The sequence below is a fragment of the Sminthopsis crassicaudata genome, chromosome 4 (assembly GCF_048593235.1).
Source record: "Sminthopsis crassicaudata isolate SCR6 chromosome 4, ASM4859323v1, whole genome shotgun sequence".
Lineage (NCBI taxonomy): Eukaryota > Metazoa > Chordata > Mammalia > Dasyuromorphia > Dasyuridae > Sminthopsis > Sminthopsis crassicaudata.
The window spans coordinates 133,405,463-133,421,842 of NC_133620.1; the positions used below are offsets into that span (position 1 = coordinate 133,405,463).

A 16,380-nucleotide genomic window follows, 5' to 3' on the forward strand; every position below is an offset into this window, starting at 1 on the left:
CTTGCCTAGCATCTCTGACTGCCTATCGAACATTCAAATTGAATGGCTCATAGACTTCTTAAACTCGACATATCCCAAACTACCCTCATTATCTTTCCTCCAAAACATCTCCCTCTTTCTAACTTCTCTGTTACTGTTGAGAATGCCATCATCTTCCTAGTCAACCAGACTCAATACTTAAGGGCGTTCCCAGATCTCTCACGGTCTCTCTCCACTGCCTCCTCACAGCCACCAAGTCCTTCCCCTGTACTTTAGAAGATCTCTCATGAAGGAAGCCTAGGAAGCCTGGGAAGCCTTAATCTCACTACAACAGCCACTGGTTGTTCTAACTGCCTCAAGTCTCTCCCAACTCCAGTCCATCCTCCACTCAGCCATCAAATTAATCTTTGTAAAGAAAAATTTCCAACCATGTTACCTCTCTATTGAATAGATTCAGGAATTCCCTATTACCTCCAGGATTAAACACAAATTATTCTTTGGCTTTTAAAGTCCTCCATACACTGACTGGTTTCTTCCTACTTTTCTAATCTTTCCCCTGCACTCTCTCCCCTCTTGTATTCAGCAGTCCAGTGGCCTCTTTGCCAGTCCTCCATCTCCTGATTCTGGACACTTTACCCTGGAACTTTCTCCTTTCTCATCTCTGCCTACTCACTGGCTCCCCTGGCCTTCTTCTAGCCTCAGGTAAAATCCTACTTTCTGCAAGAAGACTTCCTTGACCCACTTAATGCTAGCATTTTTTTTCCATCTGTTGATTATCTCAATTTATCCTGCATATCTTTTTTGTACATACTTGTTTACAAGTTGTTCCCCTCATTAAACTGTGAAATACTTGAGAGGAGAGATTGTGTCTTGCCATTCTCATATCCCTGGCACTTAGTACGGTGCTTGGCAAATAGTGTTCATTTATTAAACAATACTTCACTGACCAACTCTTACAATAACCCCAGAGATGTGTGTACTACAGGAATTAATCCCATTTTTCAGAGGGGAGACTGGGGTTTAAAGGTTGTCATACCCATGATCACAGAGCTAAGAAGTGTCAGGATATACCTTGAACCCAGATCTTCCTAACTATAAACTGATTTCAATGGTATAGAGGACTTTCAGATAAGAAAACTCCCGGTATTGGCAAAAGAAAGCTCCCTATTACTAAGGAAGTCAGAAGTGTAGTGTCTTCCCCCAAGTATATAGCATTGTAATATGCCCTAGAAACTTTTCCTATATTGCATCATTTGATCCTCCAACAACCTAGTCAAGAGTATAAGTCTAGTATTTCTGGCTTGGAACCAAACCAGCGATTTCAATGACACAGGAAACTTCCAGTGAGGAACATCTTTGAATCAAGGCAGAAAGAAACAGGAGCTGTTCTACAATTTAAAATCTGAGAGTTTAAAGACGACCAATAGCCGGTACTCTTCAGAAGCAGGACTTATATCAAAGCCTTCCTAAATTAGAGGCGAGATGGCTCTTGATCTTTTCTGACAAACTACCTATCACAGTTATCTTCACATTAGGCTTATTTTTGTTATTTACTTGGTTTTCTTTTTAGCTGAGCAAAACATTTGCCAGTTTGGTCAAAGACACAGGAACAAACATACACATGTTATAGTTGGAAGGAACCTTGTGTGTCAACTTGTGTAACGTGCACTGTTAACAAGTAATTTGTAACAATGAAATCCAAAGAGCAATAATTCTTTAATTATACACCATAATATTCAGTTACATGAAAATGTCAACTCATGAATATGAGCAAAAACATATTATTTATCAGCAAAACAGAAGCATTAGTAAGTTTCAAATATTCTCCCTTATCATACTAAATAAATAGTTCTTTGCTTTTTTCCTCCTAGATTACACAGCTATGCCTATTTATCATGTACTATTTGGGAATTAGCTATTTCACATAACTGTCCAGGAAGCACCTGAAACAGGGTTGTTGTTGTTGGTTTTTTTTAACTTTAACAAATGAAAATCTTTTTTTTTATTTTATTTATAAATTTTTTGACAGTATATATGCATGAGCAATTTTTTTTTATAACATTATCCCTTGTATTCATTTTTCTAAATTATCCCCTCCTTCCCTCCACTCCCTCCCCTTGATGACAGGCAATCCCATACATTTTACATGTGTTACAATATAACCTAGATACAATATATGTGTGTAAATACCATTTTCTTGTTGCACATTAAGTATTAGCTTCCGAAGGTATAAGTAACCTGGGTAGATAGACAGTAGTGCTAACAATTTACATTCACTTCCCAGTGTTCCTTCTCTGGGTGTAGTTGTTTCTGTCCATCATTGATCAACTGGAAGTGAGTTGGATCTTCTTTATGTTGAAGATTATCCACTTCCATCAGAATACATCTTCATACAACATTGAAGTGTACAGCGATCTTCTGGCTCCATTCATTTCACTCAGCATCAGTTGATGTAAGTCTTTCCAAGCCTCTCTGTATTCCTCCTGCTGGTCATTTCTTACAGACAATAATATTCCATAACCTTCATATACCATAATTTACCCAACCATTCTCCAATTGATGGACATCCATTCATATTCCAGTTTCTAGACACCACAAAAAGAGCTGCCACAAACATTTTGGCACACACAGGTCCCTTTCCCCTCCTCAGTATTTCTTTGGGATATAAGCCCAATAGTAGCACTGCTGGATCAAAGGGTATGCACAGTTTGATAACTTTTTGGGCATAGTTCCAGATTACTCTCCAGAATGGTTGGATTCTTTCACAACTCCACCAACAATGTATTAGTGTCCCAGTTTTCCCACAAAAAATGAAAATCTTTTAAAGGAAGTGTTAAATAACTTCCCTGTGTTCTTAAAATGCACAAGTCAACAAATATCTATTAGACTGAATTTAATTAGCCTTTTTTTTTTTTTTAAATCAGTACTAGAAAAATCAATTATAGCACTATCCTGTGACTGGAAAGCCCTTAGTGGCTGGTAAAATAGGCAAAGCAGTTCAGCCCTACCCTGAAGAGCTGTTAGGCTTTCCAAGGATCTGCTCCCAACCCTTTTAAATGGCCAGTGTTCTTTGAGGAATTTGTATTCATTTAACAGATTGCTGTACACTGATTTTCACAATAACACTGTGAGGTCAGTAATGCAAATATTAATTTCATCTGACATGAGAAAAAAGAACCACCAAGAGGTAAAAATGTCTTGCCTTGAATCCAACACTTGGAAAATAAGAGAGCTGAGATTAAAATTGAGATCAGGGTTTCAAATTCAATGCTTTTCTACATCTGCTTCTATTTCTTACTCCAGTTCTAATAGCTGCTCTTATCCTCTTTTCATCCTTACCAATGCTGCACTTGCTCTATGAATTCAATTTTAAATTAAAACTAACAAAACCTAGTTAGAACAGCTCCTGGTAACTAATGTGGTGCTTATACAGTTTCACGACGGACAAAAATGACTCCTCCATGGCAGAACTTCTGGGTCACTAAGTAGAGACAGACACAAATTTCTCTTTTGGTAGCATGGACTGGAAAAAAAAAAAGGCTTTTTTATGTGTTAGCTTCCCTCACTGGAATCTAAGCTATGGGACTGTCTTTCCTTTCTTTCTTGCATTTATATCCCTAGCCTTAACACAATGCCTGTCACAAAATAAGCACTTAATAAATGTTTGTTTAGTTAATCAAGAATTTTGATTCAACCAAGAATTTGCTTCCCTGACAAGATCTTGCACATAGAAAGAACATCCTAATCAGGATCAAATAGATGAAAATTCATTACATTTTAAAGGTAGTATCCAAATCAGAGACACACATGACATCTTGATTTTGATTTTATGTCACAGAAGTTACTGCATATAATAACCAAAAAAAAAAAAAAAAAAGCACAAACTCAAACTCTCACATTATTTGTAACTTCTCCCAACTCAATGTTCTGTGGAATCTCTTAATTCTCTGATCTTCCTTTCTGGATGTTTGCTGAGGGAACCCAGGTGACTCTGGTTCCTTCAAATTAACCTCCACTTCCTGACTAAAAAGTTTTAGAAACTTTGGGGCTTCAGGGAAGCAAATCAAAGAAACCCAGGAACTTTACAAATGTACTCAGCTCAAAGCAAGCCTCAAAGTCAGCAGTACTTTTAATAGAAAAACTAATAAAACTCAGAGTTTTCCTTACTCCATAAGGCTGGTTAAATTCATCCAGTCCTTCATCATCAAAAAGACATTTACAAAGTACCTAATTGTACCTGATGCTGGGTTAGGCACATATGTACAAAGAGTTACAGAAAGCAAATTATGGCATAATGGGTTATGAATCCACCCCTACTCAAAAGGAAAGCCTAAAAATCACTTTGAAGCCCAGGAGGTGGGAGAAAGGGGTGTAAGCAATGAGAAGGAAGAAACAGCATAATACAAATGATGAGTTAAAAGTAATACAGGAAACAAGCTGTGTAATGATGCAGGATACATGAAGGAAATGGATGTGTATAATAATTTTTTTTCATAACACCAGTTTACATTTAAATTGTACCACTCTCTGGCTATTTCCCCAAGGCTTCTCAGGAAATTACTGGTACGTAATGGGCACCGGCAGCACTTTAAAAACACTAAATCTTTTCAACCAATTACTTTTAAATATAAAACACCCTTGATGATCCCAGTTTTCACAAAACATTCCCCAACTTCAATCCACATCATCCTATTTTACAAATAGGGTAACTAACACAGACAAAAGAAGAAAAAGAAAACCATAAAGTTTCGTAGTTCCTTCTTTACTAAATCTACCCTGGCTTGTGAATATCAGGTTGAAATAAACATCTTAAAAGAGAGTTTTTGTAAACATTTACATGGCAAAACACCAAGTATTGATAATAGTATCCTCTATCCACATGAACCATGCCCTATCCTTCAAATTTCTCCTCCAAACACCTTCTTCCTCAAAATGACATTTCCTAACCTCAACATTTCTATTATACTTTGTAGTCAATCAATCGGCATTTATTACGAGTATCCTGTGTAAGGCACCGTGCTAAGAGATGCAGTTACAGAAACAGGTAAAAGGCAGTCCCTACTTCCAAGGTGCTTAAAGTATAACGGGGAGAGAGAACATGCAAACACAAAGTTAAAGACTTCCTACAGAACAGGGAATTTTAGTGGGGATTCAGAAGCCAGGTTTTGAATGTCAAACAAAAGATATTGTCTTTGATCCCGGAAGCAATAAGGCCACTAGAGTAGGGGATGACCCATCTGACCTGTGTTTTAGAAAAATGGCTGAAAGGAGGAGGGACTGGCAGTGGAGAGAGCCTGGCAGCGCGGTGCGCAGGTGGAAGGTGATGAGGTGATGAGGTTAAAGTGTGGCCGTGTCAGAAGAAGGGGGAGTCCTTGGGAGATGCTGCGTAGGTGAAACCGACAAGTGTTGACCACAGACTGGATATGGAAAGCAAGAGATAAGTGAGGAGTGCAGGATGCCTACTAAATTGTGAGGCTGAGGGAAAGTTGCAGGTAAAGCGCTGGGATAATCACAGATTTTGAATTGGAAGGAAATTTAAGTCATCAATTCCAACATTTTCATTTGCCGCAGGATTTGAACCCAGGTTTTCTTCCCTCCAAGAGCTAAGCCCTAAACAACGCTGCACACTTTAGAGACCGTGTCTTTCTACATCCAGTGCTTTACACATACTTTTGGTCCAGACTTGTGACTTCATCAAGCTAAGGACCTCCTAGTGTGGTAACTCTCTCTACCAACCCGAGGCAGCAAACTCCTTCCTAAGGGGGCTCTGAAACAGAGGTGCCGCGGAATTTGGGCCGATCTCAGTCAGCGTGATAAATGCTACAATCGAACCCAGGTTCTCCTGTCGCCAGACAGCCCTCCACCCGCACTAGTCCCTTAATAAATGTCTGTTGAAATGAATCCCTCTCCCCCAAAGACACTGACGGACCAGCTGTCAATGTCCATCTCTAACACCTGGGCATCCCTTTGCCCCCCCCACCTCGTCCTCATGCCCATCCCTGGGCTGATTCCCCCACTCCAAGTCACAGGAGGTGGGAAGGCTCCACGTGTATACGGAGTGCCCACTGCCCCGCCTGCCTCCCCTCCCCCCTCGTGCCATGGGTGTGTGCGCTTGCGCGGGAGGGGGGGGACGCGCTGCCAACCGAAGGCCCCGCAGGTGGGGGGCGTCTCAGGAGCGAAGCTCCAACGGGTGGGGTTTAGCACCATATGGAGGGGAAATAATTCCGGATTGAATAAGGGGAAGGGTGGGGAATGAAGGGACCATAAGGAGGGAGGATGATTCCGGGATAAAATAAGGGAGGGTGGGGGTGGAGAATGAAGGGCCCGCGGGCGAGGATGCGGGGGGAGGCTGGAAAAAAAAAGTTGCATAGGGACCCCCACATTTAGGCCCCCGAGACGCCTCGGTCCCCCGGCTCCCCCTTTCCTCTGCCAACGCCGGGGCCCTTCCGCCCTCCCCCCTTCGCTGGGCACTCACGGTTCCATGTCTGCGCGCCGCCGCAGCTCCCGACCGCAGGGGCTTCCCCAGGCCAGGCCCCGAGCGGCGCAGCCCGAGCCCGAGCCGCCGCAAAGGTGGCAGCGGCCGCGCCAGGAGCCCGACCAGCCGGTTCCGTAAACTCATCAGACCGCGACGCCCTCACGCCGGAGCCGCGGCGTAGCGGGGTCACGTGGCGCGGAGACGGCTCCGGGAGGGGATGAATGAAGGGGAGGCTCCGGCCCAATCCTGCGGTGGGGCAGAGAGCACGGGTGAGGAGCCACGTCTTCTACCCTGTCCGCTCGGGCTTCCTAGTCCGGAACGGCCCCGTAACCGGAGGCGCTCCAGAGACTTACTGGGGCGGGTGAACTTAGGTGGCCAAAAAAAATAAAATAAAATTATTTTCCTCAAATTATAAAACTGGAATTTAGTCTTTTCATGATGAATTATGTAAAAGTACATGATTTAGACATATATCACAAATTTAGGAGAGCAAGGAATTAGTTAACTTGTCTTCTAGGGAAAAGGAAAGATTCTGTGATCAAATGAGAGAGAGAACAGCATGCAATGCAAAATGGATCGTTTTGATTAGACTACATTAAAAAAGTTTTGCACAAACAAAAGCAGTGCAACCAAGATTAGAAGGGAAGCAGAAAACTGAGAAACAATTTTTATAGCCAGTGTTTGTGACAAATACCTCATTTCTAAAATATGCAGAGAACTTGATCAAATTTATAAGAATATGTATGTAAATGTATGTATTAAAATATATATGTAAATCATATATATTGATCATTGATAAAGGTCAAAAGATATGCATAGGCAATATTCAGATGAAGAAATTAAAGCTGTATTCATATAAAAAATGTTCTAAATCCCTATTGATTAGGAAAATGGCAAATTAAAATAATCCTGAGGTCTGACCTCATACTATCAGATTGCACCATATGTTAGAAAAAAGAAATGATAAATGTTGGAGGTGTGGGAGAATTGAAATATTAATGCATAGTTGGTGGAATTTTGAACTGATCCAACTATTATGGAGAGCAATTTTAATTATAACCAAAAGAGAATAAAACTCTGCATACACTGTGATCCAGCAATAGGAGGTATGTATCCCAAAGAGATCTTTAAAAGGGAAAAAGGATATATTTGTACAAAATTATTTTTTTATTTTTATAATTATAACTTTTTTTGACAGTACATATGCAAATGTACTGCATGGGTAATTTTTTTACAACATTATCCCTTGCACTCCCTTCTGTTCTGAATTTTTCCCTTCTTCCCTCCACCTCCTCCCCTAGATGGCAGGCATTCCCATACATGTTAAATGTGTTATAGTATATCCTAAATACAATATATATATGTGCGGAACCGAATTTTTTTTTTTTTTTTTAAAGGAAGAATTGGATTCAGAAGGTAAAAATAACCTTGGAAGAAAAACAAAACTGCAAACAGTTTACACGCATTTCCCAGTGTTCTTTCTCTGGGTGTAGCTGATTCTGTCCATCATTGATTAATTGGATCTGAGTTAGATCTTCTCTTTGTTGAAGATATCCACTTCCATCAGAATACATCCTCATACAGTATCATTGTTGAAGTGTATAATGATCTCCTGGTTCTGCTCATTTCCCTCAACATCAGTTGATGTAAGTCTCTCCAAACATCTCTGTATTCCTCCTGCTGGTCATTTCTTACAGAACAATAATATTCCATAACATTCATATACCGTAATTTACCCAACCATTCTCCAATTGATGGACATCCATTCATCTTCCAGTTTCTAGCCACTACAAAAAAGGCTGCCACAAACATTTTGGCACATACAGGGCCCTTTCCCTTCTTTAGTATTTCCTTGGGATATAAGCCCAATAGCAGTATGGCTGGGTCAAAGGGTATGCACAGTTTAATAACCTTTGGGCATAATTCCAGATTACTCTCCAGAATTTTTGGATTCTTTCACAACTTCACCAACAATGCATCAGTGTCCCAGTTTTCCCACAGCCCCTCCAACATTCATCGTTATTTGTTCCTGTCATTTTAGCCAATCTGACAGGTGTGTAATGATATCTCAGAGTTGTCTTAATTTGCATTTCTCTGATCAATAGTAATTTGGAACACTCTTTCATATGAGTGGAAATAGTTACACTTTCATCGTCTGAAAATTATCTGTTCATATCCTTTGACCATTTATCAATTGGAGAATGGCTTGATTTCTTATAAATTAGAGTCAATTCTCTATATATTTTGGAAATGAGGCCTTTATCAGAACCTTTAACTGTAAAAATGTTTTCCCAATTTGTTACTTCCCTTCTAATCTTGTTTGCATTAGTTTTGTTTGTACAAAAGCTTTTTAATTTGATGTAATCAAAAATTTCTATTTTATGATCAATAATGCTCTCTAGTTCTCCTTTGATTACAAATTCCTTCCTCCTCCACACGTCTGAGAGGTTAACTATCCTATGTTCCTCTAATTTATTTATGAGCTCGCTCTTTATGCCTAAATCACGGACCCATTTTGAACTTATTTTAGTATGTGGTGTTAACTGTGGGTCCATGCCTAGTTTCTGCCATACTAATTTCCAGTTTACCAACAGTTTTTGTCAAATAATGAATTATTATCCCAAAAGTTGGGATCTTTGGGTTTGTCAAACACTAGATTGTTATATTTATTCACTGTTTTGTCCTATGAACCTAACCTATTCCACTGATCAACTAGTCTCTTTCTTAGCCAATACCAAATTGTTTTGGTGATTGCTGCTTTATAATATAGTTTTAGATCAGGTTCAGCTAAGCCACCTTCATTTGATTTTTTTTCATTAATTCCCTTGAAATTCTCGACCTTTTGTTCTTCCATATGAATTTTGTTGTTATTTTTTCTAGGTCATTAAAATAGTTTCTTGGGAGTTTGATTGGTATAGCATTAAATAAATAGATTAGTTTAGAAAGTATTGTCATCTTTATTATATTCGCACGTCCTATCCAAGAGCACTTAATATTTTTCCAATTATTTAAATCTGATTTTATTTTTGTGGCAAGTGTTTTGTAATTTTGCTCATATAATTCCTGACTTCCCTTTGGTAGATAGATTCCCAAATATTTTATACTATCGACAATTATTTTGAATGGAATTTCTCTTTGTATCTCTTGCTATTGGATTTTGTTGGTAATGTATAAAGATGCTGAGGATTTATGTGGATTTATTTTGTATCCTGCAACTTTGCTAAAGTTATAAATTATTTCTAATAGCTTTTTAGCAGAGTCTTTGGGGTTCCCTAAGTATACCATCATGTCATCTGCAAAGAGTGATAGTTTGGTTTCCTCATTACCTACTCTAATTCTTTTAATCTCTTTCTTGACTCTTATTGCCGAGGCTAGCATTTCTAATACAATATTGAATAGTAATGGTGATAGTGGACAACCTTGTTTCACTCCTTGTACAAAATTATTAATAGGAGGTTGTTTTTTCTTTTTTTTTATGTTGGCAAAGAATTGGAAATTGAAGGGATGCCCATCAATTGGAGAATGGAATGGAATATTATTGTTCTATAAGAAATTATGAGCAGGCTGATTTAAAAAAAACCTGGAAAGACTGAAATAAGCAGATGTTGAAGGAAGTGAGAAGAACCAAGAGAACATTGTACATAGTAACAACAACATTGAGAAATGATCAATTGTGATAGACTTAGCTCTTCTCAGCAATGCAAGATTGAAAGATAATTCCAAGGGACTTGTGATGGAAAATGCTGACCAGATGCAGAGAAAGAACTATTGAAATTGAATCCAGATCTAAGCATACCATTGTCACTTTTGTTTTGTTTTGCTTTGCTTTTTTCTTTCTCATGGTTTTCCCCTTTTGTTCTAAGTTTTCTTTTACAACATGACTAATATGGAAATATGTTTAACATGATTGTGTATGTCTAACATGTCAAATTGATTACTATCTTAAAAAGGGAAGGAAGGAAGTAGGGAGGGAGGTAGAAAAATTTAGTGTTCAAAATCTTAAAAAGATGGATGATGATTTCTAAAATATATAGAGAATTGATTCATAAGAATATAAGCCATTCTTCAACTGATAAATGATTAAAGAACATGAACAGACAATTTTCAGATGAAGATATTAAAACTATTTCTAATCACATGAAAAAATGCTCTAAATCACTATTGATCAGAGAAATACATATTAAAACTCCTCTAAGATACTACTACATACCCACCTCTCAATTTGGCTAAGAAGACAAGAAAAGAATGTTGGTGGGAATATGGGACAAATGGAACTCTTAATACATTGTTGGTGGAGTTGTGAAATGATCTAACCCTTCTGGAAAGTAATTTGAAACTATGCCCAAAGGACTATCTTACCTGTGCATACCCTTTGTTCCAGTAGTATCTCTACTGGGTCTGTATCCCAAAAATATTATTAAAAAGGAAAAGGACTCACAAGAGCAAAAATGTTTGTAAAAGCACTTTTTGTAGTGGCAGGGAACTGGAAGCCAATCAGTTGTGAAATAGCTGAATAAGTTTTAGTATATGAATAGTATAGAATATTGTTGTTCTATAAGAAATTATCAATAGGCTGATTTCAGAAAGGCCTGGAGAGACTTACATGAATTGCTTCTAAATGAAGTGACTTAGAACCAAGAGAACAACAAGAAGATTATGTGATGACCAACTGTGATGGACTTGACTCCAACAATGAGATGATTCAGGCCAACTCCAATAGACCTGTGATGGAGAGAGCTGAGGACTGTGGGTACTCAATATGGATCACAGCATAGTATTTTCACCTTCTTTGTTATTGTCTGCTTGCTTTTTGTTTTCTTTCTCATTTTTTCCCTCTTTGATCTGATTTTTCTTGTGCAGCATGATAAATGTGGAAATATGTATAGAAGAATTGCACATGTTTAACTTATATTGGATTACTTGCTGTCTAGGGAGAGAGGGGTAAGGAAGAGAAAAATTTGGAACACAAGGTTTTGCAAGGGTGAATGTTAAAAACTATTTTTGCATCTATTTTGAAAATTTAAAGCTATTAAAATAAAAATAATGAAAATAATAAAAAACAAAGATGAATGCTGAAGTAATTGGAAAAATAAAATTAAATATTATTAAATACATTTAAAAATATATGATTTCTTCACTGAGTGTTCCCTTCATCAATGAATGTCAAAATTTCAGTACTAGTTTTGTGACTTGTAATGATCTCCTGTGGACAGATTTCTGATGATGAGTCTTTCCAAACTTAACTAGATTGATTCTTCTTCTATGACAGTCTCATCATTTCCATATTCTTTCAAGGTCATTAAGACCCACTTTGTACCACATTAGCATATCCTTTGAAAACCTTGGGTTTTTCTGTATTTTGATGAGGCATTAAAATAGGACTTCATTGGAGCATAATTGTAATAGGTAAAATTCTTCCAAGAATAGACTTTATTGTGTAGTTCTTCACTGTATAAACCTATCTGACAATGGAACTTCCTTATAAGACTTTCAGGTGCTGGTGCCTCAGATTCTCCATGAAACACAGTCTCAAAGATAATGCTACTCTTTTCTAATTAGACTTTTAAGTCTGTTTCCTATCTCTTGAGCTCATTTGAGCTCTCACAATAGCATATCAGATATCAAAATCAAAGCATGAAAGGAGTTAGTGAATTGACGTTATTAACCTATTATGTTAGGATGCTAGTGATTGTGCACACATGTAAAAACAATTCTTTATTGCAAAAACTGATAATACTTGAGATAAAGTATTCATCAATTTAACATTATTCTGATCACATTAAATGAGATATCCCTGAAAAAAAGCTATTGAAAGCCTGATTTTCTATAACATATGAAAGCTGGCATGTATATATATATATATATATATATATATATATATATATATAATTGAAATAGTACAACTTTGAAATGGTTGTGACATTTTAAAAAATGTTTATGTTTAACTCATTTCCTAGGAGACAAAAGAGAAAAATGCTCTTTCTAGGTTTACCCACCCACCTCCCTTATGTATCATGCATTCATGAGCAAAAATCATTAACATATGCATTTTTAGCATCTGGAGATTTGTTTCTGGAAATGGATGATTCCATGACTCAGTAGATGACTCATTTTTCTTCACCCAAGGACATTTCTCTATATAACAAAATTGTATGGTGTCCCCAATAGGAGCTAAAGTGTTCTCTTAAATTATCCAGATTTTAATGTATTAGCTAGGTCTTCATAATTAATATTACCTAAAATATTTAGATGAAAGATTCTCTACTTGTCTGCTTTTCTGAACTAGTTGAACAAGGTGTTTTTTTCCCTTGAATCATCTAAATGTATACTTAGAAACTCAAGCAAATGCAAAACTTTTTTTCTTCTATGAGTTTACTGTCTATGCATTCTATGATATAGATGCAGTTAAGACAAGACTAGTCAGGGCTAGCCTGCTACTTCTAGAAAAGAATGCCATTTTGGTGGAAGACTTAATGTGATATAAGCATCATTTTGCTAATCACTGACATACTCCTCTCTCCATAGTGTTACCAGATCTACTTTATGGGACACTGAAGCTGGTTGGAGGCCACTTCTCTGACTCCATTTCACAACTCCCGCCTAACCTCTTAGTTTTGTTGATCAAAATAAACAGTTAATATAGGAGACAAAGTACAAAGATAATGAGATCAATTTTGGACAGAATCTATTTGAGCTGCTTATGGATTATTCAAGAGAGGTTGTCCAGCAGACAGCTGATAATTTGGGACTAAAGCTCAGGAGAGGGAATAGGACTGGATATATAGACTTAGAAGTCATTGGCAAACAGATGATGCTGAAATTATAGGTACAAAAGAAATCATCAAGGACATTTTCCTACATCCAAGTAAGGAAAGACCCCATTGGGGTTAGTAAGGAATCTACATAATCATAATACCGGTAAAGAACAAGGGCTAGATATGTGCTTCCTCATTTAGGTTCTGTGTCTTGTCACTTCAACAGTTTCAAGAGCTTGGTTCAGAAATTCCTCTGAATCTAGGAGGTTTGGTTAACGAATTCCTTGGTTAAAGTTCTCTCTCTTCATCTATTTCCTAAGAGGCCATGTTCACTCTTCCATACAGCTTTACTACAGAGAATCAAGTTCTTACATGTATTAAACAGCTTCTCTCTAATCTCTCAAATCTATTCTCTCCTCTATGCTAATCCTTAAAAAAATTCAAGGGTATACGTTAGAGGTATGAACTGACCATAAATCATAAATCCCAATGGGATGTTGGTGGAACAACTTATTTTGAAGATATCATCAACACAAAAGAAAAAAAGTCTTCATCTGTGGAGGCAATGTGATACTTTATTTAAATCTTGGATAGAGAAATCAGTTTCAAACAAAGCCTCCATCAGTTAAACAAAGTAGAACTTTTGTACTTTGTGTAAAGATGCTAGAATCCATGCTAGAACAAACATTTCATTAATGCAGGCAATAAAGACCCAGGAAAAGATCTAGATGCACTACCTACTTCACATTTAAAGAACAGAGACAACTCTACAACAAACAATCCATAAATGAAACAAGTATTAAAAGAATCAGACCTAGGGAAGGAATGATTTGTATCCTCACAAGTAAACAAGTCAGTGATTTGACAGATTCTTATTAGAGTAGAAACTATACCAAACAGAAAAAATCACCTATAAGTATCATAATTCCATTACATATATCATAGAAGGAACAGCTGTCCTTTGGGGAAATGCCTCCTACATAGGCCTTTTGGAATTTAAGAAGCAACCCAAAACATCTAATAGAAACTTACACACTATTTCACATTGGCCAAAATGGAAATGTAGATCTAAAAGAAGCAGCAGAGTAACACTATGCTAAAGCAATATCATGATTTCACTAGGATGCCATATGGGTGATTTAGTACTAACATGCTTCTCTCCAAAGCAAAAGACCTGCATTCAATTTCCAGACCATGCTTACAGAATTTTCCCAGTACCTTGTATATGGTGGGCACTTAATAAATGTTGATTGAGTTTATTTTAATGTCTACCTATGTGGAAATACTTAAGATAAGAATGAAAGCCTTTGGGTGAAGATAGACTATAAGTAGAATATAAAGAAGCTTCCTTAATAGAACACAGGTTCCTTGAAGGTAGAGACTGTTTTGTTTTCATCTTTATGTCCCCCAGGATCACCCTGTGTCTTGCATAATATAGGTACTTAATAAATGTGTGTTGAGTTTTATGACTTAAAAGTTTTTTCAAATGATATTGTGGGAATATAATGTATTCCACTGAAACAGAAGATATGAACAATGTTTTCTAGATATAGATAGCTAAAATAATACAGATAAGATTTTGTAGTAATAGAGTATTCCAACCATCAAGACATTTGCTAAAAGTTTCATTCTACGAAAAACAAAACATCTGAGAAACTATTGACTTATCTTTCTAACAATTTCATTTAAAATGTGGAAAATGAGTGAGATGGATGGATTTAGGAGAGAGATAAGTTCTATTTCTGAACAGTTTGAGATACCAAAGGACATCTGGGTGGAAGTGTCCAGTAAGCAATTGATATGTGGGAGTTGAGCTCAGAAGAAAGACTAGAGCTTTGTATAGAGATTTGGGTTTCATTACCATAGCAATAATCACGAATTTGTGAGAGAAGATGATATAATTGAGATAGAGGAATATATATATTCTCTATAAAGATGGGAAGGGGATATAGGGCATAACCTCGGGATCCAGTTACACATTAATGATAGAACCTGAATGATGATCCATCAAAAGAGACTGAGAAACATTAACTATTCATGTAGAAAGAAAACCAAAAGAAGGCAGAGTACATAGGAGAAGCTGGTGATCAATATTATCAAATGCTGCAGAAATCAAGAAGGATTAAAATGAGGGGGAAGGAAAGATCATTGGATTTGTCAATTAAGAGGTCAATATTTTCTTTGGAAAGAGCAGCCTTACTTGAATAACAAGGATTGAAGTCAGAATGCAAGGGAGCAAGAAATGAGTAAGAGAATTTCTGGCCAAAATAGCTGACTTAACAGCACTCCCCCCAGCCAAATGCTAGAAATCATAGCAGGCCAAATAATGATCAAGAAATCAAATAACAAAGTACTCTAAGTGACTTCTTCCACACAATAGCTACACAAAAAGTCAGCTAGAAGCCTGTAGGCAATCATAAAAAAAGTGGGCAATAAAACTAATTCTAGCACAAGCTAACAAGCCAGAAGCCTCTCAGAGTGACCAAAGGTTTGCCAGCATTTGTAGATCTCTGTATCCCAAGGCTATATCCTCATATAGAGTAAGGTTTCTTCAGGAAAACTCCAATATGTTAAATACCCACAGCAAGGTTTTATGAAGCCATTGGGAATAATAGCAATAAGTATGATCAGAGCTATTCTCAGACAAGAAAAACCCAGGCCTAGAGGTTCCAAGGTCCATAGCATTCTGTTCTGAGATGCCAGGGAGGGCCATGAAGATCCAGAATTTTTAACTTCAAAGATCCAGGAAGAACTATACAGCACTACATATAATTTTAGAATAGTTAGATAAGATAGTGATTACTAAATTAGAATAGAAAAAAATGTATAAATGTCTCAGTTTTATATATATAGTATCTTTATCAAAACTGACCATGAATTAAGACATTAAAAAATCTCACATAGAAGTGAAGAAAAGTAGAAATATTAAACACACTCTTTACTAACTACAATACAAAAAATCTTATTCAATAAATGCTCTGTGAAAACAGAATTAAAATTAATTGGAGACTAAAAAACTTAATCCTAGAGAATTGATGGCACAAAGAACAAATCTTTGAAAAAATTTTTATCAAGAAAATGACAAAAAGATAATGTAACCAAAGTTTTGGGGGGAGGGAGGGAGGGAGGGAGGAAGGAAGGAAGGAAGAAAGGAAGGAAGGAAGGAAGGAA

General features: G+C 37.1%; 1 protein-coding gene across 4 annotated transcripts in view; it reads right to left on the reverse strand.

Moving 5' to 3' along the window:
• TMEM181 (transmembrane protein 181) overlaps positions 1-16,380 on the reverse strand; it is a 98,877-nt gene that overhangs the window by 70,990 nt on the left and 11,507 nt on the right. Inside the window, exon 1 of one of the 4 annotated variants that reach the window (XM_074309416.1) lies at positions 6,455-6,614. The exons of 2 other annotated variants lie outside the window; for them this stretch is intronic. In XM_074309416.1, the coding sequence (XP_074165517.1) occupies positions 6,455-6,462 (8 nt within the window). In that variant the 5' untranslated portion in view covers positions 6,463-6,614. Of the gene's footprint in view, positions 1-6,454; positions 6,615-16,380 lie in introns of those variants that run through there. One more of the 4 variants, XM_074309417.1, reaches the window with a different exon arrangement.